At 28.5% G+C, this 27,871-nt stretch overlaps 1 protein-coding gene across 1 annotated transcript in view; it reads right to left on the bottom strand.

The window, feature by feature from the left end:
- Positions 1–13,183: 13,183 nt before the first annotated feature.
- Positions 13,184–27,871, bottom strand: part of LOC119676845 (LIM domain kinase 1-like) — a 118,038-nt gene continuing 103,350 nt past the window's right edge. Inside the window, exons 3-4 of the mRNA XM_038088103.1 lie at positions 17,581–17,702; positions 13,184–13,304 (exon numbers count right to left, since the gene is read on the bottom strand). Of these exons, the coding sequence (XP_037944031.1) occupies positions 13,184–13,304; positions 17,581–17,702 (243 nt within the window). The remainder of the gene's footprint in view (positions 13,305–17,580; positions 17,703–27,871) is intronic.

Below are 27,871 nucleotides of genomic sequence, written 5' to 3'. Positions count from 1 at the left end.
TACATTATATATAAATGACATACTTTAGATAAAAAAATGTTAAAATGTTAAAATATTTAAAAAAAAAATTTTTTTTTCATCATTTTAGCATCACATCAGACCTTCAGTTGGTGTATTGCTGCTCAAATGATTTTATTTATTTTTAATTTTTGTTTAATTTTTATTTAATTTTCTTTTTATTTTTATTTTTTAATATAGAAAATAAATATGTTGTGTTGGTTAATTTTCATTAAAATTGTATGCATGCGCGCTATGCAGTTTTATTGAAATTTATTTTTACAATTTTTGTTAGAACTCACAATTGCAATTGCAATTCTTGCACTTCACTGCACCATCGTAATTCGGGTCAATTTCATTGCGTGCAATCCAGCCCGCGGAATTATGATATCGGGCGTGATTCGCACGTTTACATTGAATTTATGTAGTTTCTATTATCTCAGTGGGTCACTTATTGTATGATTAGTGTGACTATTCTATGTGAAATATAGAACCACTAGAATTAGTCATGTTTGGATTTATTGTCGTAACTGAAAATGAGCATTCCAACAGTACAACAACAAAAAAAAATTAGCATTAAGTGAATTTAATAGTTTAATTTTCATTTTAATATTTTAAATCAGCTAAAATAGCTAATATAATACTACAATATTATAATAAATATTGTAGTAGAATCTATTTCGTTCTTATTTATATTCATACCTTTATGGCTTATGTGATCCCATCAATATATTCTTTGATGTGATTTTTTACTCCACTGATACTCGAATTCCTTATTACTTAGAAAACATACAGTGTACAATATTTTCATATTACAGTGATGATAATGGTGGAGCTAGAATAAGCTAGTAACCAAGTAACATGGTAACAGTTAGAACTTATTACACCTTTGAATTTTTACTGTTACTTGGTTACTTGAATTTGTGAGTACCAATAGCAATTTTCTAGAAATATGAAAAGATTATACCTACAATAGGCCGAAGAGATGTACTATTGTCTGTATGTGATTCTGTTTTGCTATTTAAAAATTGAAGCTTCTAAGGATGGGGCTGCTTTCATAAGTCTACATATTTGGGGAAAGTGACTGATTGCAACTTATTTGGAAATAGTCAGTATTAATTTTCTGTGGAAATAACTTAAGCAGCTGACAAACTTTCGGACTTTTGATAAGAGAGCGAGCTATTTGTCAAAATACTAATTCTGTTGTTATATATAACATTGAATCAAATATGAAATCAATCTAATCCCTTTGCTATGGCAACCAGTGCACAAGATAGCTAATTTTATATTTATATTGTGACGAATGTGGTTGCGGAAAAACTAATGTCAGATATTTCTTTTAGAAAAAGTAGTTTCGTTTTGTTAGTTGGATAGTTTGAGTTTGTGTTTGAGTTATTTTGTACGTCAGACTACAGCGTGAGGGCAAATAAAGATTATTCAGTTATCAACAATCAAACTAACGTAGTTCTTTTTGGTATTTATTCAGTTATTAACAATCTAGTGAGGCCAACGAGAGAATCAAAAGTGAATTGCAAAACGCAAATACGTAACAATATTATAAGGAAAACCTAACATTCTTTGTAACATTACATAATCTCATTTGAAGAAATACTTAAGGCACTTTGAAAGATGTTACTAAGCTATTGGTGTTATAATTCTGCTCAAAAAGTATCCGGATTTTGTCATTTGTTAACTACTACTTAAGTAATAGACCTTTACAAAAAAAATTTTTTTTTGTTATGTTGGTACACTCTTTCTTGACATATGGTATAAATTTGAGCGCCATTTGTCAATTAGTTTGTTTACAGCAGCTGTTAATGTGAGACTACCTCAAGTGCATTTAGTGATTTTTACTATGGAAAATTCTTATTGTACGCGAATTTTTGACCAAACACGGCACCACTCAGGCACCATATTCGCCAGATCTGGATCCGTGCGACTTTTTCTTGTTCCCGAAACTCAAATTGCCCCTTCGTGGTAAGCGTTTTGAGTCCATTGTATCGGGAAAAGGGAATTCTCCAAAGGAAGTAAAAGCCATACCTGCACGGGCCTACGAAAAGTGTATGGAAGATTGGATTAAGCGTTGGCATATGTGTATCGCTTCAGAAGGAGCATATTTTGAAGCAGCTTATTTTGAAGGAGCGTATTTTAAAGGAGATAAAATAAATTTGGAATAAAATTTAAATTTGTGTGTTTTATTTACCAAATCCGGGTACTTTTTGAGCTGTAGGTATACACTTGCAAAAGTTCCAAAATGATAATTGTTTTCTTATTCTTATTTGTATGTTAAAATAAGCGAAAAAAATAAGAGTGCTTACACGGATTTACTTGACCTCATAGATATAATAGACAGACACTACGGAACTGTCTACTCCAAATGACATCGTTATAAGCTGACATTCAAGTATTTGTGGAAATTTCTCGACACAATTTTGTAAAATTATTATTTTTTACCAAAATATTTTCACATAAAATCATTTCCAAACCAGACAGAAAATGAAAGTTATTTGCTGTTTGCAATCATATCGAAGAAAATATTAATTTAAAAAATATTTCAAATGTTTAATTGTTTAATTACCGATTAGGCAAATACTAAAGAAATCTAAAATAAGCAATTATAGTTAAATGATATAATTAATTGTTTAAAAGCTTAAAATTCAAAAAAAAAAAAAAAATCATAAAGATAACACGGTTAACATAAAAACCGAGGTATTTTGTTGCAATAAAACAAATTTTAAAATTAACACAAAAAAAAAACACTAATCACATTTCGTGTTTCCAAATTAATAAATGTTGCTGTTGTTGTTTTTGTTATTGTTTTTGCTATTGGCTTTGTTGTCGAAGTTGTGACAATTTAACAATAAACAATTAAATTTTTTGTTGACAACAAACAATCGTTTTATGAAAAAAACGAGCAAACAAAACGTTTTTAATAATAAAAAAAAATGGGATGGTAGTTATATGCATTCCCCCTCCACTTCAACAATAACAACAACAGCAGTTGCTACAACAAATTTACAAACTGCAAAATTGGAATTGCAACTTTAAAAAAAAGAGCGGCCACGATGGACTTGGCTTTAACGTGAACGTAAATAGTAAAAGTTCAATGACTGCAGTTGATTGGCTTTTACATACACGACCACAACAAAAGACGACCCAATTAGGTCAAGAAAGAAATTGCTATTAAGTCCCGAAGTTGGAATTAATGTTGATAGCAGTAGTTGGTAAGTTTTGGGAGCAGTGAAATAAAGTTAAATTACTTCAGTAGAGAAGTTAGATGCAACTATTTAACTGGAAGTTATGGTAACTTCTACATTAGAAATTCTAATGCATGCTTGCAAGAGTTCGTAAGTGGCCTGGACGTATATGTTGCCATATACGAAACGAAACCCATACGTGAGCGTTTATGCCGGCAAACAGACAATTAACTTATTCATCTTAATCTAATATAGACGTAAACACCCGGAATAATTACAACTTAAGCCATTAAACCCACACTACTTGGTGTATAGATATTTGAATACATAAAAGTTTTGCTCCTTTAGGCGTCTATTAGAATTTTATGTGCAATTTAGCGCCGCTGTGGCATGTTGCTACGCCTCATTTCAATTCATAGAATTTGTGAAAATTAACATATAATTGCATAACAAATTATATACAAATGAATGAATGAATTTTGCAATGACGTCTAAGCAGCAAATATAATATTTAATATAATATTAAGTGATATAAATATTTATATTGAATTGGCAACAATTCTCAAACAAAATATTGTTGAAGGTAAAGTAACACAAAAAATGCTACAAAAGCTTTTGTCTCAAGATATTCTTTAGAATTGTTTTTAAATTTTTTTAAAAAAATTTATTTTATTTTTTATAAAAATACACAGAAAAACATATTAGCTCAAGCTTAAAGAAATATGGAATTTTACATAAATTTCAGTATAATTTTTGTATAGTTATCCATGCCGTAATCCCGATTCAGTCATTTTACAATGATAAATTTTAAACAACCACTAAACATGTTTTAAATGTAAAACATCTAAATACTCACAAGTAATTGCAGAAAGATAATTCCATTCACATAATGCACTATATGGTTCTGTCAATTCTGATAGCTACAGACAGATTATTACAATTTTTTTTCTTTTTTGGACATCGATACGGCCATTCAGCATTTATTTGATTTGATATTTGATAAAAGATATTGCGATTTATTACCACTGGAGTTGGCCACCTACATACGGATAAATTATCGAAAGTTACCTTAAAAAGATCCAGCAAGTTCTCCCATAGAGGACAAAATTTGTTCTAAATTTTAAAATAAAAAGTGTATTATTTAATTTTGGAACTTGAAAGTGGATAATATGCTCTTCACCCAACAAACTTAAGTCTTCTTATCAAAGCGAACAAGAGGGGCAACTTAACAAGTGTTATGGTCTTATTTAAATTACCATATATGCGTATGTTTCTGAAGTTTACTCCATTAACATTTCTTTTCCTTATTTTATAAGAATCAAAAAAAATTATAATAACTACCACCTGGTCAATCTCAAAGGACACTTTAAATATCTATCGGTAATAAACTGTTTGAATAATTAATTTCAGTATTTACCGAATGCATACATTGAATGTAAAAAAGTTTAAACTCATAACATAAGCCACAAAAGTAACTTTACATAAATTTTAAAAATTTGGATAGAGTTATGTGGGAATCATTGAATATATTGTATTTACATATTTACATACATACATATATAAATGAAACATAATTCTATATAAGCAAAAAAAATCTCTTAACAATTTCTTCAAAAGAGTTATTTATGATTTTTTTGCATTAGGTATTTCAATATTCTATGTGGATGTTAAATGCCATAAATCTAACGTTTGGACAAAACATTATTCCACAAAAATTGTGTACAAATCAAGACTGGCACATATTTTTGCATAAGCACTCTAATCGCAATTTAACCTAATTTCGTGCTAAAAATCAAATTAAATACAATAAAAAGTGTAGCATGCAATTGCATTTGCTTGCCATATATCGCAATTTATGGCATGGAATTTGTATTTGAGCTGTAAGTAAACGTTAAGTCCAATTATTGTATTGCAAATAGCGCAAATAACGCAAATACCGCAAGAACAAACAAACAGAGAGACAGACATTGTACGTGCAAATAAAAATTATACTACACTTTTAAATAAATACAAGTGTGAGTACGAGTAAATCAACATTAAAAAAAATAATCGTTTTACATGCAACCAGGTGATTAATAACAACACACACGAGCCATAAGAAAACTATTGCTAAAACAATACGGAGTATCTATGAAGCCACGAAGCGTTTCTAATAAAAACAAACCAAACATAATCATCATTTTGTAAAATACCCGAGTTAAAAAAATAGAGAGCGAAATAACTGTAATTTATAATGATCACTTTGCAAATAAACACAACTAAAGAAATGGACAATCACAAATGCGAGTCTGACTCCGAGTCCGAGTCAGAGTCCGAGTCCAAGTCCAAGTAAAACTGCGAGTATATTATAAGCAATATTAAAGCAGATGATTAGATTGGCGAAGATTATGTTGACAACAAGATGGGAAACATTGTTAGTTTTGAATTAGAAACATGTTTACAAACATTTAAAGGCTAACTGAGTTTTTAATGATTTTTTCGTTTCCTTGCCCGATTTATGTAGTTTTTACTTAAAAAGACAAAATTCTTTGCACTGTATTTGCAACTTTTTTTTTATTAATTATATCACAGAAATTTATTACTTTGCTAAAAGAAAACTACAAGCATTTAAGAGACTTTTCTTCTGTTTGTTTTTTATATCATGATTTATGACTTTATGTCACTTTAAAGAGGATAACATGTTGCTAGCTGGCTACAAAAAGTGAACAAGCAACAAGTCACCTGCTAATAGAGAAATTGAAAAAAAATTGTTACAACGCTCACTGCCATTCAAACCCACTGTTTTATTTTTGATTCTCTAATGATTAATTTATTTTATCTAATTATTAAAATACAATTTCTTTCGGTTTTGTTTCTTGTTCAATTTCATTCAGATACCTGTGCAACATGTTTAACTGCTCTATCAACATGTGATACAAATAATGCAACTAATGAAATGAAAAGAAAGATAGATTCTGGGTTAATTGCAACAAGTTGACTATATTAATGAATGCACGTAAAGTAAGTTACGTTTAAAAGCAAAAAAAGAAATGATAGGATTAATGAAGACCGTATTAAGAAATACAAAGACGAGTTTTTGAAAAAGAAGTGAAAATATATCAGAGTGACAATTAAATAAAAACTGTTCAATTGGACTGGAACAGTAAAAACTCCAAAAAATGTTCAAAATTTTAAAATTAAATACAACTGTAGACTGTAAAGATATATCATTCTATATACAAAGTGTAGATATATGTCAGATTTGAGGTTCCAATTATTCATTAGAACTATTGGTGTATTATATACATTCAGGTATAATATTAAGACAAGCTATTCAATGTGCTAGTAATTTTAAAAGATAAAATCATCTATAACAACAGATTATAACTGGTGATAAGGAGAGTAAAGAAACTAACATGATTACTATATATGTCCAGCGTATTGCAAAAACAGAATTATAAAATTAAGTTAATATCGGCTGGAAGATATTCTATACATATGTTGATATCGCTACATAGAACTTAATTCTAACAAAGTCACTAAAGTGACAGCCAACAACAAAACTACTCCACAAGAATTAATATAATTTGATCACGAAGCGTACTGTGTTTATCGGTTTCCAAATGAAAGAAGTATACTTCTTCAATTTGTTTAGAAATATAGTTTAGTTATGGCTTAATAGATCATTGATAATCATAACTTATACATTTGTAGAACTATTGCAGTAACTACAAGTAAATGTATATGTTTTCGAGACCACAAACGTTTACTAACTATGTTTGCGTTTGTTATTAATATAAAATACTTTCTATTAAAATGCTTAAACATCATTAAAGATTCGTTAATATAAAAATACTCAATTTTAGCACCCTAAGATAAGTGGCAGCATATTTCATATATTTTACATATTGCACACATTGCACATAATGCATCATTTAAAAGTATAAAAACGTTAGCAACGCCTTCGGAACGTAAAATACGTCAAGCGCTAGCGACCTTCAACTTAGACTCACTACAAAAAAACGACACAATGTGCATTCCAACACAAAAGATGCAAATTTAATCGTATATAAATTTAAATAAATTGATACCGTTAAACTATGGTATGCCAGAATAGCTAGGGATGTGATACTAGGAATATGATGTTGTGTCCACTGTAATGAAGAAAGACTATCAACAATTAAAGCACCCATTAAGGCAAATGGGCAACATGGCAACATTGACAACTAAACCGAGTGCAATCTAATTGCATATTTAGCGACTGCGGTCGCGGTATCACAAAGAAGCGCCCACCCAAGCTATAGCGCGTTTGTCATAAATTAGCACTGAAATGGATGCTGCTGCTCATAGATGTGACATGACAGTGAGCTTGGTTGCATATTTCTTAACAGCTCAATGCATTTTAATTGGCAAACAAAAAAGCATTTGCGAAAAAAATTATGAGCATTTCCATCACAACAACAGCACTTAACATATCACAGCAACGCGTCCCAGAAAAAAATGCTAAAAAATTAATTTAAACGAATTTTTAAAAAATAATTTTGATATATTTTAAATTTATTTTGATTCGCTTATAAAATTTATATATTGCACTGTCTTTCAGTATAAAATAAATGAGTTTATACGAAAATTGTCTAGAACGAGTGAAGTGAAAAATTTGGGTCAATAGCTTATATTCTTAAAAAAAACAGTCTTGTCTTAAGTATTTCGAAAATATAAAAAAGATAAAGATAAAAATAAAAATAAAAAAGAAAAAGTAATATTTTTGAAAGAAATCGAAACAGAATTATATGATGAGAAATTAAAAAATAAATAATTTTTATAAGTCATAATTAAAAATTGTTTATTGAGGGGATACATACTGACATATTGATATAGAGAAATTACTTAAACGTTTTTGTTGATGGCTATTAATTTAATTGTGAATTAATTATTTATTTATTTTTTTTTTTTTGAGATGATATAAGACCTCGTTTATTATTCAACTTATTAAATACAATACACTCTTAATTCTTTTCTAATTTAAAACAGATAACTGCAATTTTTCGTTGTTAATTAAACAATAAAGTGAATTTATTTTTGTTAATTAATCACTTCGTTGGAATTTTGAAATTAAAAAAAAAAACCTGGTGACTGATATTTAACAATAAAATAAATTCATTATCGCGTTGTGTGATAAAATCTCTGTTTTTGTGGTACGTGGCGCGGATAGATGCATCAAACACTCATTAGAATGGCTTTTTATAAAAGGTTAGGAGAGAATATGTAAGGTGTGAGGCAAAGTTTAATGATGCCTAAAACTGCAGCTGTCGAACTAACTGTCAAAATTAACAGCAACAAATTGTAAATTACAGATTGCAAAAAGCGGCATTTGTTTGTGCTCGAACGGGTTTCGTTAAATAACAAGAAGTGTAGTAAATACTGCACTATTTAAACTATCTTTTGGTGCAGAATTATATAACGTACTATCTGCTAGATAGATAGTACAAGATTTATCAAAGTCAAACAGTTAAACAATGTGCAATATACCGAAGTTTGGCGTTGTCTTAATTGAACTAAATAGTCCAAACGTTTTCTTATTAACTACTATTTATAGAGGTATGATAGCACAATTTGTACATTAAACAAAAACTATCAGAGCGAAAATCCAATATACAATGATGTGAATTTTTAATACGAAAATAACTCATACAAAATTTAAAAACTATGCCTTTTTATATTTGCGGTTAAGTTTACATTAGAACGTCACAAGTCATCGACGACAAAGTTCCACTCACAAATCAATTTGGAGTCTCACCGTTCGCAAGAACGGTGCCAGCCAAACTAAGCATGGCTCTATAGAAACGGGAGAACTACAGAGGCTGCAACAACAGAAATTATTTTCTAGTTTGAGTTATTTTTTTTTTGTTGTTTAAAGAAAAAAATCTAAATAATAAATGTCTTCAATATTCTTTAAAAACAAGAGTTATGGCTGTGCATTATTTATAACTACAAGTACAAATCATTTTGCGTATTAAAATCTTAGAATTTTTTACTCTATGCCATTGCTAGGTTTTTAATATTTTATTATTGCATTATTATGCAATCGATGCTTCAATACTTCGTTCTCCGTTGGTCATAAATTACTCACTGCTTTCCTACAGTGCTGATTATGTCATAGCCAACTTACATCAATACCTCATTTTCCACTCATTGACAAACCATTAACTATTAATCATCCACTGCACATTGCTACAGCATTCAACTGCATTGCGTTGCATACAATATGAATACAATTTTTCCTACTTTTCCGAAATCCTGCAACTGCAACTTGACACTCTTTGAAGCGGAGCAAGTCTGCAACATTTCATAATCGCATCAACCACAGAAAAAAGTTTATTTCTTCTTCACCTCTTTGCAATTTTTTCCTGTTTTACTGCCACATTCCAGACCACCTCCAATAACAAATTCTTTGCAGACTCCAGACTCCATATTTCGTTCATTGCAGAACTCTATTCTCTATGGTTGCTAATGCGTATGTGCCTTGTGTATTTGTTTGTATTCGTGTAGGTGTGCATTTCCGTATAGACAAACTGAGTTTCGCTGTCATGCATTGCTTAATAATTCTTTGAGACTGTAGAGTTCTTGCTTTTAGTACGCCTGCATACGGATAGACACATCTCTTGCCATGTCATAGACGTGGACATAGACGTTGTAGACGCCAAACTGCCGTAGAAAAGTTGCCAATACTTTTATGTTCCCATTTTTTTTCTCTTTTTTATTTCAACACATTGGCTTTTGCAATTTGTTATGTTTGTGTGAATTCTTGTGTATCGCAGAGATTTCATCTCTACGGGTTTTCTTCGCAATAAGAGTACAAAGACATTTTGGCGCTGCCACAACTTTTTCCTGCAACAATTTGCGCTTGTAACGACCTTCGCGGTTTATTTAAAAAACTTCATAAATTTAAATGCGGTATGCAAAACGTAAAGTATTTAAATTATTTAATATTTTTCACATTTTACGAAAGTAAAACCTTCGCATTCATTAACAATCGCAACAGCAGGCAGAAGTCAACGGCTACATCAACAGCAGAAAATTAATTGACCGGTAATGATGATAAATTAAGTATTGGTAAACTGCGAAAAAAAAAATTTTGTAAACCACAAAAATTAAAAACTTTTACGTGACAAATACTGTCTCATTTACTAAAGCAAAGAATGTAATACCGTTTTGCAGGCTTTTATGTAAGTTTCAGGCTAAAAGGCGCCTCTGATTACTTTTGCTGCAGAAAGATTAAATAAATTTTGTTTGCACAATGAAGCAAAATAATTTAATTTACTGTGTAAACATGTGCGGCTGAAGAAGACATAAACCAGGTCGCCAAAAGAATTCGGAACGCTTTTGTGCATAAAGTAAATAAATATGACTTAAGACTTAAGAAGTTAAGAATAAGAATGTCTACTCAGTCTTGCACTTATTTTCTTAACTGTTGTTTACTTCAGTTATTATAAATGCAAAGACAAATACTACAACAAGACGCCTCAGTAAAAACATCTTTTTGTGTTTATAAGAGTTATTAGCACTTAAGCAATAATAATTACTCAAATATTGGCAGAATGAGGAATTATGGTCCAAGACGTTTCGATTTAACAGGTCTCATAGATAGAACAAGTATAAATCAGTATTTACTGTTCAAAAGAAAAGCAGTTTTAAAAAATATTAGTAAATAAAGTGGAGGCATGATAAGAATAAGTTTATAACTTTTCTAAAAATAATAACACTGATATAGATACTATCTAACAATAAAGTGATTACGTAGAAAATACTTAAGCAAAACATTCAATAAATACTTGCATTATTCAGTATATACTTAATAAATTTATATTCAATATGTTACATCATGTATACATATATACATATATCTATACCTATATCTATGCCTATATCTATAAATATATCTATACATATATCTATACCTATATCTATGCCTATATCTATAAATATATCTATACCTATATCTATACCTATATCTATTTCTATGCAATTTGCTTACGGGTCGGTACAATAAGTTATTGCATCACGAAGCCACATCATTAACTACTTTTATTAAAACGACTTTAAAGATCTGTTATACAAACATCTTCTGAAGGACCGTGTAAAGTAGTAACGATGATCGATGATATTGTTTATCGAATTCAACAGTCGGACATCGTAGAGCTAGAATGAAACTAGTCCATCTGGAATGACTGGCACCTTACACCGACGCTGTAGTAATACCCATCCAAGACGAACAGGTTTAAGAAGACGGCAGTGTTACGTAAACTTTGGTGTCAAAAGTAGGATTTTGTAAAATGGTGAAATTGGAACAATTGACTGTGGTTCAACTGCAAAAGCAGTTGGAGATAGTGAGACTTGGCACTAGTGGTGCGAAGGTAGAACTGGAGGTGAGACTTCGTGAGCCCTTGGATGCCAATTTAATAAATGTAGACGAAGACAAGTTCATCAAGGAAATCTCTACTGCAATGGAAATTAGGATAGATGAATATTGGATAACATATCTTGTAAAGAACCAAAAGGACTATGCAAAAAAGGCAGAGAAAAAGAAAGAGAAAAAGGAAGAGAAAAAGGATGAGAAAAGACACCAAAAAGGATGAGAAAAGAGACTGCAAAGGATAAAAAATCAAATTAACTGTAGGTAGTAATAGAATTTAAAAAAACTTGATAAAAATCGAGTATATATATAAAGTAACATAATATTCACTTAAATGATATGATAAAAATGATAATGATATATGATAAAAATTATATTATTTCATTTTTGAGAAATGTTCGCTTTTTAACATCAATTAATTTAAAAAATGTTTTTCTTATTATTATGATTATATCTTATCTTAAAATTTCAACTATGCATTTTTTATCACTTTATGACACGGAGGTCTGTCTGCTAGCTTAACAAATCTTAAAAACGAATTTTATTGTTTTTACTGCACAAATGATTTGTTAAAATTTATAGGAAATGTTTTGTTTCATTTTGTTTTTTTTTTTGTAAGGTAAAATCACTTTTGTAATGTTGCACGTGTGTATATATTAACTCGTTATGACATCTAAGAATGTTGCTGACCTATTTTCAGAAAGCAAAAATAAACAAACTGAGCCATACAAAACTCTATTTATAATTTGTTGCCTCCAGATAGGTGCAAAGGAGTGCATGCAACCGCACGCATGTTGGGTGTACAATATTTGCCCCGTCTGTCTGCTAACATCCATAATTTGTATATAATTTTCTGTTTTTTATCGTTGTTATTGGTGTGGTTGCTGCTGATGTATCTGGATGTGTATATATGACCGTTTAGGTTTTGTCTCATAAAATTCTTAATCAGGTGTAGAAATATTAAATATGCGAGCAGCATATGTCGCCAGTTTAGCGGTTTTATCGTTGTTGCATGTTGCATACACAAGATTAAATGATCGTGATAATGCACATAGCAAGCGGAATTATGAGCGATCACGCTCATATTATGGGTTAAGCAGGAGAAGCAGGGTAAACGCATAATTAACATTTAAAATTACATATATAAAACTAATCGTCTTTGGGAAGTCTAAATTTAAATTTTGCAGAAGTTAGCATGATCTATATATACTACAGATTTATTAAAAATTCATTAACACACGTAATAGAAATCAGAGGTATTAAGTAGAATATCAAAAATTTAGGTACCAGTATCAAGCTCTATATACATCTGAATGAAATTTTATCTACAAATTTTAAATTTTACACTATGTATGAAGATATTATAATACAGGTTATTTAATTGGATTTGATAATAAATATTATATACAGTATTGCCATATGACGTACTGTTACAAAAATAAAAAAATAACTAAAATTTCTAAACTTCTAACTAAAATATAAAATTTCTAACTAAAAGTTAATCATGCTTATATTTTCAATAGAACCCCATAGCAGTGCATCCCTTGCAGTTTTAAAATAATTAAAATAATTTCCTCTATATTAACTATACATATCCTTATAAAAGCGCATTAAATCTTGTGGATAAATGACCTTTTATGCAGCTAGTATCCTCTGATATTTCTATTGAAACTTTAACAGTTCCATGGAAACCTCGCGTGTTTCGTAAGCTCGTACATCTACACAAGATACACATTATTTATTGTACATAAGAAGAAGAGAATTTACATACATATACATATAAGCATAAGTAAATTGTTCACTCGATATATCTACACGAAACAAGAAAACGAAAAAAATATTGTTGGTTCCATAACATTCCATTAAATAGTTAAGCAACTACACCATCTGTTGGCAAAAATATTTGCGTTTTAACGCATATCTAAGCCAAGCTGATTGCTGATTTTAGCCTTGGTAATAGGTAATGTGGTAGTGTGGTAATTTAAATTTTGCCGTGTATCATGAACTTGACCTTTGTACACCACTTAGCGATCAGTGTTCAGTTTTGGTGTTGTAAATTTTATTAAAGACGCCGCATTGTTTACAAACTCAAGAGAGATTTTAATTTAAATTGTGATATTTTCAGTATTTATGTAATTGCTTTTGCTTTTGCTATTTTTGAAGCAATTAACACGACATCTTATTTAAAAATTTAAACAGAGAGATAGTGTTAAAAACAATTTTTAGTTTAGAAATTAAGTATGGAGATGGCAGGCAATACAGAGGAATATTGATTTTAAAACTTTAGTATATACTAAATATATTACTTAAAAATACAATAGAATATGGAATAGATTTCTTTAGAGAATTTAATATACATTAGAGAAGTTGGACAAATAAGAGTCTCATGTGCTCTGTAAATATCATTTTAAGATATTATATTTTAACTTGCATGCATCAACTAAAAGTTATTCATATCTACTTATTTCAGTATTATTAATTCTAAATTTTTAACTGTAAACAGTAATAGTGAATACAATTTAACTGCTAAAATTTTTGAACTAACCAAATATAAATCATCTACGTAAAAAAAAGCGTGATATCAGTCCATTGCCTACACACAAATCTGACTCATTCCTAGCTTAGCTTGCTAACTTAGTTTTATAAAATTAAACAAAACATGAAATTAGATATAATTGCAAAATATTTAGTGGTCTACAATGTAAGTATATACAACATATTGATAATTTCTTGACATAACTGACCTATCCTCACAAAATGTATGAGCAATACCAATTAACAGAGTAAAAGCCGCAATCTTCGATGCGATGAATAATAAATTTTAAATTGTTTAGGCTGAATAAATAACAATGCTTTTGGATGTGGAAGAAAGAAACGACCAAAACAAATGAAAAGGTGTGTTACCCCCAGGGGCTTAAAGCTGATAACCGTCATCCTATAGAATGGAAGAATGCGAATGATTAGATTTAACACAAATTGGGAGGCAGCAAACAAAATGTGTGTTCACCCCTCTGTCTAGACTTATTAGCAATTACATAAAACAAAAAAAGTTAAAAAATAAAAATGTCATAATTATAAAATGAAATAATAATTTAAATTTAAAAAAAATTTATAGACATGTGTAGTCAATAATTCGGATACATCATATATTTAACATATACGCATTTAAGAGTAAATAGATTTACAAAATATTCAAGAGCTGCTGCTGTCATATAAAAACTTTATGAATCATACATTTTATCAATTATGCAGTCACAACTACAAATATTTTGTGCATTATGCATTTATGCATAATGCAAAATGACAATGTTTAAGCAATATGCCTTTATGAACTTAATCTGACGGTTAAGTTCATTAAATTATTTTTAATATACATATATACGAATGTATGTAATGTAATTGTATAAAATAAATGGATAAAAGATGGATCAAAAATTATTATTATAAGTAGAAATAAGTCTCTTGGCATTAAATTTACAAATACAATATAGATTAACTTTATGAATCAACATTTTCATAAAACATTTAACAAACAAATTCAATGTTTTTCTTACTTTCTTCATTTTTATCCAAATGAATTAAATTTTAGTTTTATTAAATTTATTTATTTACAATCTATTACATAAATCTCCTATTATATACACAACTAATCTAGAAAAATCTTTATTATGGTTAATTCAGCATTTAGGTACTAGCTTTAGGTTAAAATCTACTCACAAAATAGCAAATTAACCATAATAATTGAACTTATATTAATAAACTATTAATTCTAGCGTCTAATATCTAGCGTGTAATATCTTAGACGTTTATAATACAAAACTTTTATAGCAAAGTGATTAAAATGATGCTTAATTTATCTAAGTATCCCCATGCCAATATATCCATGTATTACATTGTTGGTATGAAACTCGGTTTTTTTAAAAACAGCAACTACCATCATTATTATGTTTTAATAAATTATATTTTAATTAACGTAAAATGTATCTATATAATAACATCTAAGAAAATTCTTCAAAGATTTTTTCTTTTACTCATATAAATTAGTAGCGGCTAATTTCTTTTAATAGCAATTTATTTAGAATTACATACAGGAAATCTCATATTACACTCCAATTAAAAACTGCATGGTAACTATTTGATAGTATAAAAAAAAGGATTTCAGCTCTCAAATATACGAGCTCAATAATTAGCAATAAATTATATTAGTAGACTAAAATTATTAATAAATTATTAATTGAACTTACTAATTACTTAATTACTTTGCTTGATTGCACTAAACTGCATAATCTAAGTTTGCATTGTAGAACATTAATCAATTACGCGCGCTTTTATTTTATTTCATTGAATTACAGCTATTTAACTGCATATTATTTATATAATACAAACATATTTTATGATAATTTATTTAGATTGAATGTATTTATGTAAACAAATGACATCAGCATGAATCACAATTACTTAATGGCACTGACCTATAACAAATATGTTTGTAGCACGAGCGAATAAATGTACATTACGGTACACATTACTTATATTATATACAAAAAAAATTTAATTAAATAATATTAAATTAAATTAAATATAAATGATATGTAAATAACAATACAGAAAAAGCAAGTAATGATAATGTCACTAAAAAATTAGCACAATCACAGCTTAGTGACAACGAAATGCGGATGTTAATGTGTACTCTGATCGAGTAATTACTCTGACGGGCAGGGCACAATTAAGTCTTTTTTCAAATTAATTACCTGATTTTACTGCATTTATAATCGAGTGTTAAGTTGCGTTTATTGTGCACACGCACGCAGGCTACATGTGAGCTGATGAGAGTAATTAAACTTGTTTAATTAGTTCTAAAGTCTAACGAATCAATGCCCGAGATATGAACTTGAAATTTATGTGCTTATATATACATTTTTTTCTAGAGATGAGAACATTCATAATTATGCACATACATATATATGTAAGTTTGTGATATACGTTATTAAAAATATTTTAAAAAACTACAGATAGAAAAGCAACAGAATAAATAAGTATGAGTATAATAAGTTAAGAATTCTAAATAATATTATTATATTACTTCGTTTTGTAATATTATTAGTCTTGTTCTGAGTAGATTTTTGTCAAAAAACTATAAAAATGATTTGGAATTACTTTAATATCCTTTTCGCTGTAAGACCAAAGGGTCTGAAATTATCATAAGCTAAACAATATAAATATGATAATACCTCTTCAAATAGAAATAAAAAATTATTAAACAAACAATTAAGATTAACTAATTACAACAAATAATTAAAAACAGATGATTAATAAGTATTAATTAATAATAAATGATTAAATGATGAACAATTAATATATGAAAGAGTTAAGAATAAATCATTAAGAAGTAAATTACTAAAGATAAATCAAAGATGGTAGATAAATTGCTATGAGTATTAAAAAATAAATTAGAGCGTTTCTTTTGAAAAGAGTATTAGGCAAATCACTTCAATTACCTATTGCAAGCAATTTTCAATTGCTTCAAATTAGAAAGTCGACGAACATAAGTATATACCTATCTAACTCATAACTATAACTAATAAGATATTGATAATAAAGAACATTTACAATTCTTTTTAAAAAAAAAAACCAGCTTTGAGTTGCTATAATTTTTAAATCCATATTAATTTATGGATTTTAAGACTAATATGTGAATTATTTAGACGAATAATTATGCGATATTAAGTTGTTTTTTTTAAATCAAGACTTTTTTTCACGTACTCCCTTTTTTTGACGTAGTATATCAATTTGATATATCTTTTTAATATTCAAAATGAACCCAATTTTTTCCGTTTGTTAGACCAAGGAATCACGCAGTTTAATAACTTTAAAAACGAAACATAATGTACATATGTATATGAATTATTAGTTTTTTGTCATACCTATTACATATTTTTACCAAGTTTAAGTTACTATTAAGTTAAAGTAGTCAAAAATAGTAAAGTAGCTTACCTTAATATATTTGGATGTGACAATTTGTTAAGTAGTTGGACTTCTCTTAACATATTTGGTCGATTTGCACGCAATTGATTCATTTTTAGTACCATCACCTCACCAGTTGTTCGATGTGTGACCTAAAAATTAAAATAAAACTCAAGTCAAATATTTTGGTCATTATAACATGAACAGAAATATCTCAATACAATATTTAAATACATATTCACTAATTTGTACTGAAAGAATCTATGTATATTATGAAATCAAAATTTTTTAATTAAACAAAAAAAAAACAAATAATAAAATAACTTAAAAAAAATTTAAAAAAAATATATAGACAACAGTAATTGTAAACAACATATGTTAACAAAATGAAAAAGTGACATTTTACTCAAATTAGCAATTTGACATTGAGTTTTTCTAACTACAAAAACCATAAACAATGCACGAGGGTCAAGTTTATGGCCTTTTGTAACAAAAAGTAAAAAAAAAAATTTAATACAAAGCTTAAAATTATTAAATTTATTCACTTTACACAATTTGAAAGTTATGAGAATTTTTAATAAAAATCATTTAAACTTGAGCCTGGGAATTTTTTATTACTTCCTGCAATGCTACAGAAAGCAAGCAAACATATTTCAGGGATTTCACAGTCTGAAAGACAATTTTTTTTTGTTATTCCTATTAATGCTGTTCAAACCACAAACTATACTCAAACCAAAATTCCAGCTACAAAATCAATAAATACAAGATACGACTATATTGCTGCAGTGGGTAGTGTGCAACAGACGCAGCAACCATAGGCAATTTGTGGCAATGGCATTAGAGGTTGCTGATGGTTGTGGCCGCGAATCTGGCAGACAACAGCCAGACAGTAGCATATGCTGTGACATTGACAGGCCTCACGTTGCCGGTACAAAAAGAATAGCAATTGGAGATTGTGTGAAAGTGAAGTGAATTGTTGCTGAAATATGTGTGCAGCGCATAAAAAAAGAAATATTATTAACAAAAAAAAAATAAATAAATAGAAAACTAACTTTTAATTAAATTACGACGCTGCAATAAAGCGAAGTCAAATTTTTACGAATTTATGGTTTACTAACATAGCATTTCAAAAATCAAAGAAAGTTTGACATAAAACTAATTGGTTACAGAACTGTCACTGTCAATGCCAACTTATAGTTGACAAGTTGACTAGCAAAAAACTTAGCAAAAAGTTTTTTGACAATTAAAGTAAAAAGAAAAATCAATTGACCGCATTAACTTATTAAATCTGACAATATCAAGAAAACTCTGATAAATAAGTAAATAAAAAAAACATTCTGAAAATTGTGTAAAAAAATACAATTCTACAAAATGTCAAACTTCAAGGAAAATCTTGAAGTCTGTAAAGATAACAAGGAAGAAAGAATGATATGAATAAAAAACAACAACAAAAAAAAAGTATTTTACAAAGTAACATGAAGTCATAGAGATGATTACTGTATTTAACCTTCACATGGTCAGCTTATTGCTCTATGGACTTCGAGCTATTTTATACACCGCAACTTTTTCCGTTGGATAGCAACATTTCTTTATATACTTTTTGCTTTTGAAGGAAAATAAATACATAAATAAATAAAAATTACAATATAGAAAGCTATCATTGCTGATTAAATCACTTTAGTGACGGTATAATATGAAATGCGATAAAAGTTATCACTAATCTAAAATAGATATATAATTTAAATGTAGTATTTTTTATATATATCCATATAATTTATATATCTTAAAAATGGGAAATTTTATATAAACATATATTAAACAATAGTTAGATTTAAGGTGTTTTTTAAAGTTTTTTTTATTTGTTATATGCTATGGCTGTTTTTAAACTTTTATAATGTCTTAAAATGTCTTAAAAACAGTGAAATTTTTCAAATATATTCACCAATAGTTTGGTTTTTTTTATTTTGCTATTTTTAATTTTTTTTTAAAGTTCTAGCCAGACATTTCAGAATGTTCTATTTAGATATAAAACAGAATATTTATAATAACTTTAGATAAAGTTAAAAAAGAAAATAATTAAACCCTTTTGCTCATATTTTGGATAATTTATTTTTATAATTAAAAGTTTGTGTACGCCTGAGCTTAAGCAGTTTATGCGGTGATATGAGGAAGCTTAAGAGCTCAGTGTAGCAAACGAATGAATTCACTTACTCAAGTGCGTAGGCGTAGGCGTTCGTTGCAATTATTTTTTTTTCTTAACATGGACTGGCGCCAAAAAAAAATTGCAAATTCAAAAAAATTGTTTAAATACAAATTAAGCTCGTCAAGTAAAAACATGACTGCAGGCAATTCTACATTTTACCTCAAGTCTTGCAAAATTGCACTCAGCAAGATTGTAAGGCAAATTATTAATGGCAACATTTAAAGTTGAAACCGTCACGGCACATGTCAATTGTATCATTTACACCTCTCCACCTGTGTAGGTGTTATATCTAATATGCGTTGATCACATCTTATGATATTTAAAGTATCATGGAAAACAAGTCAATATGATCATTTTGTTGTAAGCAAGTCAGTAATTAATGAATATTTATGGATCAGCGCTGATATTGACAAAAACAGTGACATTTAGGATATAAAATTGTTAGTTTACCATACCGGATAATATTTTTAAAGTTTTCTATATATTTTTGTCATCTAAAAAATATAATATATAAGAAATAAAAAAATTAATTATATATAAATAAATACATAAATACATAAATAAATTTAGGAATCATTAAATATGTAATCCAACAATTAATAATCATTACAATAATATTTGTAGTGAACAGTATTTCAAAACCCAAATAAATGTTTTATTTTCTACCTCATTAGAACCATGGCGTACTCAATCGTGCATATTCATTAGTCATAGAAAAGTATCAGAAAATGTCGTTCCAACATAAAAACCATATTTTTAAAAAATTTAAAAAAAATTTTATAATAATCATTTAAAAAAGCCAAAGCAATATAAAAAAGAATATATACATTTAAGCAATTATATAAAATTATTTTTTTTAATATTTCAATATTTATTTAAAAATTCATATTTGTTTAAACGATTTTAAAAATTATAAATAATTAAAATAAAGACTTAGTTAAAAAAATTTTAATTATTTATGATTAACCACCTGTAGCATCCACTTAGTCAGTACTACCATAAATAAAAACTTTTAAAAAATGTATATGCTTTCCTTTGAACGTTTGCCAAAAATAATACGTTTATAAAATATTTTTTGAATTGACTGACATTTAAATGTCAAAATTTTGATTTGACAAATTTAAGAGCTTTAACAGTTTAACTCAAAAAAACATAAATAAAAATTAGACCTTACAAATAATTTGAAACAAAATGTACACTAAATCTTCTACCCACAGGTCTCCATATGATTTTCATTTTCATACGAAATGTCGGGCTTAAACAAAGAGACTATTGGGTAGATCTCACAACGGACATAGTCAGGTTCTACACACTTTGCCAAACTAGCTGTACATGATGTATATGTATATGCACAAAGCCAGGCTCTGAAAATACTTTGCAAAGTTCCATGGTACATTAGGACGAATGATATCCTCAGGAATATCAAGATTGATCTCATCAAAAAATACATAAAGGATAGAGCCCTGAAATTATTTAAGAAAACTGACAGACTTACCAAAACTGCGTTATCAAATCTCAAAATGGTTACAGGCTCCTAAGGGAGGTATGCAGATCTGAGGTCAATTATTGCTTAGTCTGCTGAAGTGATAAACAATAATCTAGTCAAGGTGTAAAGAGGGGTTTTGAAAATACCTCGAGTTAAAAAAGAGTATAAGTACTTAAGTGCACTAACTCAAAGCAGCTTCAACATAATATATGATGTACTGAGGTGCAGTAGTAATTTTACCATTTACAATTCACAATATTTTTAATCAATTTTATTAATACTCTTTTAATAGTTTTTAAAACAAAAAATGTGTTGATTTCCAGGTTCCTGAAGAGAATGAGAAGGATATATAGAAAACGTATTCATCTTACAACTTTAGTTATATATAAAAAATGAAAACAGTGTGTACATTTGCTTAAGATTTTTTTGATTTTTTCAATTTGTTATACCCATGCTATTATTTTTTTTATTATTTCTATTTCTAAATTTAGCAATCGCAGCTTTGATTTCTTCTGCGGTAAGAGCTTCAGTGTGACTTGCATTGATGCGTCTAACACATTTCCAACGTCATGTGCAACGTTCAGTGTTCGTTGGAAGTACCGGTTTGTTCCTCTTTATTCATAATAAACACACCACTTTTGTTATGTATTACCTTACTACCACTGATTTTATTCGAGCACTTCATTATTGTTATAGTATATAGCTCTCGCATATCCTCGAGAGCAGCGGTATTTTGGACTGTTAGGTCCAAATTTTTAAAGAAGTCATTTTTATATTTTCTTATTTGACATTTTATTAATATTACAGGCCTCTTATTTTGCACTTTCATCCCATATTACCCATATGATCATGTTAAATTTAAGAAAAAAAAAACAACCGACTGATCTTAATTTTTAATTTTTAGTTTTAAAACCTTCAATTAACCTAAGATCTGATTTGGTGCGTATGACGCAGGCAACTATTTTAAATATATTTTTTTATAGGGAAAACTATAGTTATTAAAAAAGTTATTATAAGTACTTTAAAAAAAATAGTAATTAAAATATAAAGCCTTAGAAATGTGTTTCGCTTTCATTACCGCATAAATTTAATGTAAAAATAACACAACATAAAGTTACCGCTTTACGGCTAAGCATTTTATATTTAAGCTAATTTAAGTGGCTTTAAATAATACTTCTTTTTGTTTTTATTAAAGAAATAAAATTTATAAATATTAATGAGCTTTTTAGCTGCGAAAATAACATATGTTCAGGTCGGCGCAGCTAAAACGCTTGAGTTGCTTCATGAACATGTACGCAGCTGGAACATCAACAGTATACTATATACCTCAAGTACTTAAAAAATATAGTTTTCATATTATCGGAACCCTTAGTTGAGAAGTTCATCCAGCAGCAACGTAACCATGTTACCACCTTAAAAATGCAATTTATCTAAAACCTAAGTTGGAAGTAAAGTAATAGTGAAATTTGTGATAAACGAACCTCAACTAGCAACCAACTAAGCTGAATAAGCAAGTAACTGTGAAAAGTGTGCCGAATTTAAGCGCCAACTGCTTCTCTGTCGAAAAATCGCAAAGCCGACATACTAAGTGTCGAAGTGACAAGCAACAATTTAACGCTCATTAATCGTCTTTTGCCTACAGTTTTGTATTAATTTTTAGGCGACATCACCATCAATGTTGCTGGTATTGATAATGATGATGACGTTCATGTTGTTTCAATTTTTTTTTTCTGATTTGGCACAAAAACCTATAAAATGTGTAGAAAATATCTGACTTTTCCACAAACAAAAACAAATTAATGAATAAAACAAGAAAATTTGTGACATTATTTAAAGAAACAAAATTAAGTCCAAGAACGCTGCAGTATAATTAGTAACCAAAAGAAATTATTAAATAAAAATAACAATTCATTAGAAGAACACTCACTGAAAAAAAATATATTTGTCGGTTAATAAGTATTTCTTCAGGAATTTCATTGAAGACTAAATAGTGCCGCCTTGATCAGTGCCTGTAAGCGTCCAACAATTTCCCATAGCGGAAAATGGTCACGTAATCGTGTTAACGTTATTGTTTTGAAGAGTTTCTAAAGAGCATCAATATTGATGGATAACCACAAGCCCCGGGATAGACTTCATCCTAAACATGCTGCAAACAACAAAACTCACAGCACGCAACATGTGTATAAACACATACTTGAATCTGAGTCGGTAACTTGAAAAGCAAAAAATCATTTTCAAAACCGTTTAAAAAGAAAATCAATTATTAATACATGCGTTAGATCTCGATGTGTAAGCGCACTAACGAAGACTTAAATGTTATTAAACTTTCAAGAAATCTCAGATAGTTTTTTATCTAATTCATGAGAACACAATGTATTTTATTTTGTTGATCTGGTTTTAGCTGTTACTTGTTATTATTGTTTTTGTTGTTATCGCTATTATTTCATATTTTTCATATATTCTTTTTTTTTTGAAAACTAAAGTGTGTTTTAAGCTTTTTTTATTAAACGTAGTGCACTAAAAAGCCAAGTAATATCGAAGTTACTTGCAAGTTAAATTTTTATTGAACCGTTTAATCACGATTTATATCTTTTAGTATAGCTAAATAGTATGTATTACAATAGTAATTTGAATGAATTGCACATTAGCAGAAATTAGATATTTTTAAATGCATTTTATTTGAAGACAAATTACATACCAGGAAATCATCGATTTCGTTTTATTCTTGAAGATTAAAGTAAGATTTACAAAGAAATCACTTTAATCTTCTAAGCAATTTAAAATGATCAATTGATGTGTAAAAAATTGTAATTTAAATCATCAAATAATCAATTAAGTTAAAAATTTTTAATTAATTTCTAAATTTGCGTCTATATATCTTTTACTATGTGTTCACTATATGCATATCCTTTAATAAGAAGTAAACTTAATAAATTGAAGCTATAAAAAGCTGTCAAAAAATTAAAAAATCTCCATGTTCTTCAATAATCGTTGTCAAAATCAAAACATGAAATAGGTTAATTGAGGTTTTGCAAATATATTCAAATAAAAATATACTTAAGAAAAATACTAGACAACAGACAGAAGTGCTGTGCTGTGCTGTGCTGTGATAAAGCAAAATAAACAAACATTTTGTTAACAAAAACTTATTAAAATTGATTTTAGTATCCGCTGTAGTTCATATGTATTAGTGAAATAATTTATAAAATTATGTTGAAACTAGAACATTAAAGAATTATTGCCAAACAATATATCTCATTAAACAATGAAATCTCATTAAAGTATAAACTTTGCATGGAATGTATAAGCAACAAACAGAATGGCTTTAAAAGTGGGTCAATTTACACTTACGACGCTTTTCAACTCGAAAACCGTTAAACACGCTCATCATTCAAAAATGAAAAAGTCACCTTACCTTAGTCACTTGTGATGGATGTGACGCCAATATACAGTAGAATGCGAAGTGTAAAAAATGCTCTAAAGAAGTTGTTTGTATTGCCAAATGGTAAAACAAGTATAATTTAATTAATGAGCAGTTCAGTGTAATTACAAATATTTGCAAATTTTATTTTTCTCACAATTAATTTGAAAATATTTGCCTATGAAATGAAAACTGGAATTTAGTTTTATACTTCACTGTTTGGTTTTTATTTAAATTTATTTTTTAACTTTTCTTTTATTTTTGGTTTTTGTTACAGCAAAACTTTTATAATCCAGCAATCAAACATTATGCATTAAAGCTAATCAAGCTACAACTCATTAGCGCGAAATGTAAAGTAAATTCCGATCAGATTACCATTTATCTATAATATTATCTATATTGTCGATGATGGACAGAAACAAGTAATTACAGTTTTTTAAATGTGAGCAAATACTTGACCCAAGTTGTATCAAATGGAGCAAACGTATCAGCATTATAGTAAACATAAGAGATGCGAAAATTCTACAATTATCCTACAATTATTACTTAAAGTAGTAGTTCTATATTAAAAATAAATTTTTTAATTAATTTTTACCTTCAATTTAAATCTAAAAATATGTAACTATTTTGCAATGAGTTCATCACAAAATGTAAACACTTGTTGCTATTGACTTAGAAAGCACCACAAGTTGCAGCACCATGTGTTGCTATTGTGCCAAATAAAGAAGAATTACCACTTTTATAAGCTAGAAACATAAAAATTTATATGCACATAAAGCAAGAAAAATCGCTTTACCGTAAAACTATGACTGCAAATTGTCAACTGTCAAGTGTCACTCTGTCACCTTAGCTAAGCATGAGACAAAATAAAGTTTCAAAATAAATAATATAATTAAAATTAATAACTGAAACTAAAGTAGTAAAACTCTGAAGTAAATGTAAAATTTTCGAAATATTTATTTTGACCTATGTAAGGTTGGTAAAGAAAAAAAAAACTAATATAACGGAAAAAAATAAATAAAATAAATTAAACAAGTATCTCAGCTTGTTTTAATAGTTGATGGAACATCAATTAAAATATTTTCCTCATAATAAAAATTTACACTTTTTGCAGCGAAACTAAAAATATCACAAAAACCAAAAAACAAAAAATTGAATAAAATAAAATTCGAACCTGTTCACATACACAAACCGTTCAATGTGTGCCGCCGCTGGTGCATATCAATAATGCATATTTGGAATTTTGTTATACACATGTTGCGAGGATGCTTTTTTAGACACATTTTTTTGCTGGTTTAAGTTACTTGCCTTATAAGTGGCAAGTAGTTGCTATTTCGTTGGCAGTTTTTAAATATGAAAGTGAAAAGTTGCGTATGTTTTGAAACTTACGTTATTACATTAGGACCCAACTTAACCGCTTACCAGGTAACAAGCTTTATTGATAGTCACTAAATTTAGAGGTATTTAAATAAAAAAAAAACAAAAATGTAACAATAACAACATGTAGTTTACTTAAATAACAAGCGGTTTTATAAGAAAACTTAAAACTGATATAATGTATGCAAGTGCATCTTATAACTTGGAACTCTTTAGATAACAGAGCGTTTACTTCAAGTAAATAATTTTCATTATTACGAAACGAATATTTTTAAAGATAATGTATTGTTTAATACAATATATGTTATGTGAGTCCAACGTTCCTAAAAAATAAATAATAAAACAATAATTTCTGACAATTGTTCACATTGAAAGTATACTGTTATCCGCATTTTTAGAATAAATGTAAGATAAAAAATGTTATGATATAATTCTCATAAATCTCTTTAAAATTGTTAGATAAAAATTTGATTACACGGATATTATACATTAAGACCGAAAAGTTTTCGGAAATTCTCATTTAAAATTCGCGCGCTGTATATTTTTCGATATTTTAAGTTTATGTAGTTTGGCAGCACTGTCCTTAATTACTATGCCAAAAATGAGCGCGATCTGTCAGACAGTTCGTTTACGGCAGCTGTTGAAACCAGTTCCCCTCAGTAGTGCGTTGCGAAAAAAACAATGGAAAAAAATATTGAACAAAGAGTTTGCATCAAATTTTGTGTTTCGAACGAAATTTCGTGTGCAGAATCGTTGCGAATGCTACAAAAGGCTTATGGGGAATCAGTTTTATCGAAAACTCAAGTTTATGAGTGGTACAAAGCCTTTCAGTACGGTCGTACGACCGTCGAAGACATTTCGCAACGCACTACTGAGGTGAACTGGTTTCAACAGCTGCCGTAAACGAACTGTCTGACAGATCGCGCTCATTTTTTGCATAGTAATTAAGGACAGTGCTGCCAAACTACATAACTTAAAATATCGAAAAATATACAGCGCGCGAATTTTAAATGAGAATTTCCGAAAACTTTTCAGTCTTAATGTATATATGGATATAAATTTATATTTCCTCACTCTTAAAAGCCGCCTATAACAGTTTAGTAGACAAAACGAGTCAAAGTTACAAAAAAATGTCTCTATAAAATTGGACAAATATTGACAAAAAAATGTCTCTATAACTATTTCAAAAGTTATTCAAGAAAAGAAATCAAAAAATTATGTTTACCATCAGGTTTATTTTTGGTAGCTTTAGTCTTATATTAAGCATATATTATGAACTTTCCAGTAGTTAATCGCCACTGATGTTCGGGCATTACAAATGTTGCTTGGGGACAACGGAATATCTATGATGATGTTAATACACTCAGGAGTGAACGATGTACCGACAATACATTGAAACCATGGAGTTGTAGCTCCAGAACTGGTTGGTGTTGGGCTCAGAGCTCCAGTTTCAGAGCTTCAATTTTTTTATTTTTTAAGTTCAATTAACAAGAGGAGGTCTGAACATAAGATTAAGATAAATGACTATTTTATTCTGTTTATATAAGACTCATACGTAAGGATTTCCACTGAATACTTTTATTTTTACATCTTTTCTGTCAAAACGATATATAAAATACTGGGAAGGTTGCGTCAGAACGTATTTATTTTGCAATACTTATTGCTCTTTATTTCGTAACATATTTGATATTTGTGTATTTATTATTACTGCTAATAAGTGGGCTCATGCGCAAGTATAAATGTCAATATATATCAAACTAGTTGAGAATTAAAATGTCATGAATAATAGTTACCAACCAGTATCCTTTACTCTCTCGTCCTTTACTAATTCAAC

This window comes from Teleopsis dalmanni, chromosome 2, assembly GCF_002237135.1.
Source record: "Teleopsis dalmanni isolate 2A chromosome 2, ASM223713v2, whole genome shotgun sequence".
Taxonomy (NCBI): Eukaryota; Metazoa; Arthropoda; class Insecta; order Diptera; family Diopsidae; genus Teleopsis; species Teleopsis dalmanni.
Note: the sequence above shows the minus strand (reverse complement) of the source record. Positions and strands in the feature narration are given on the sequence as shown.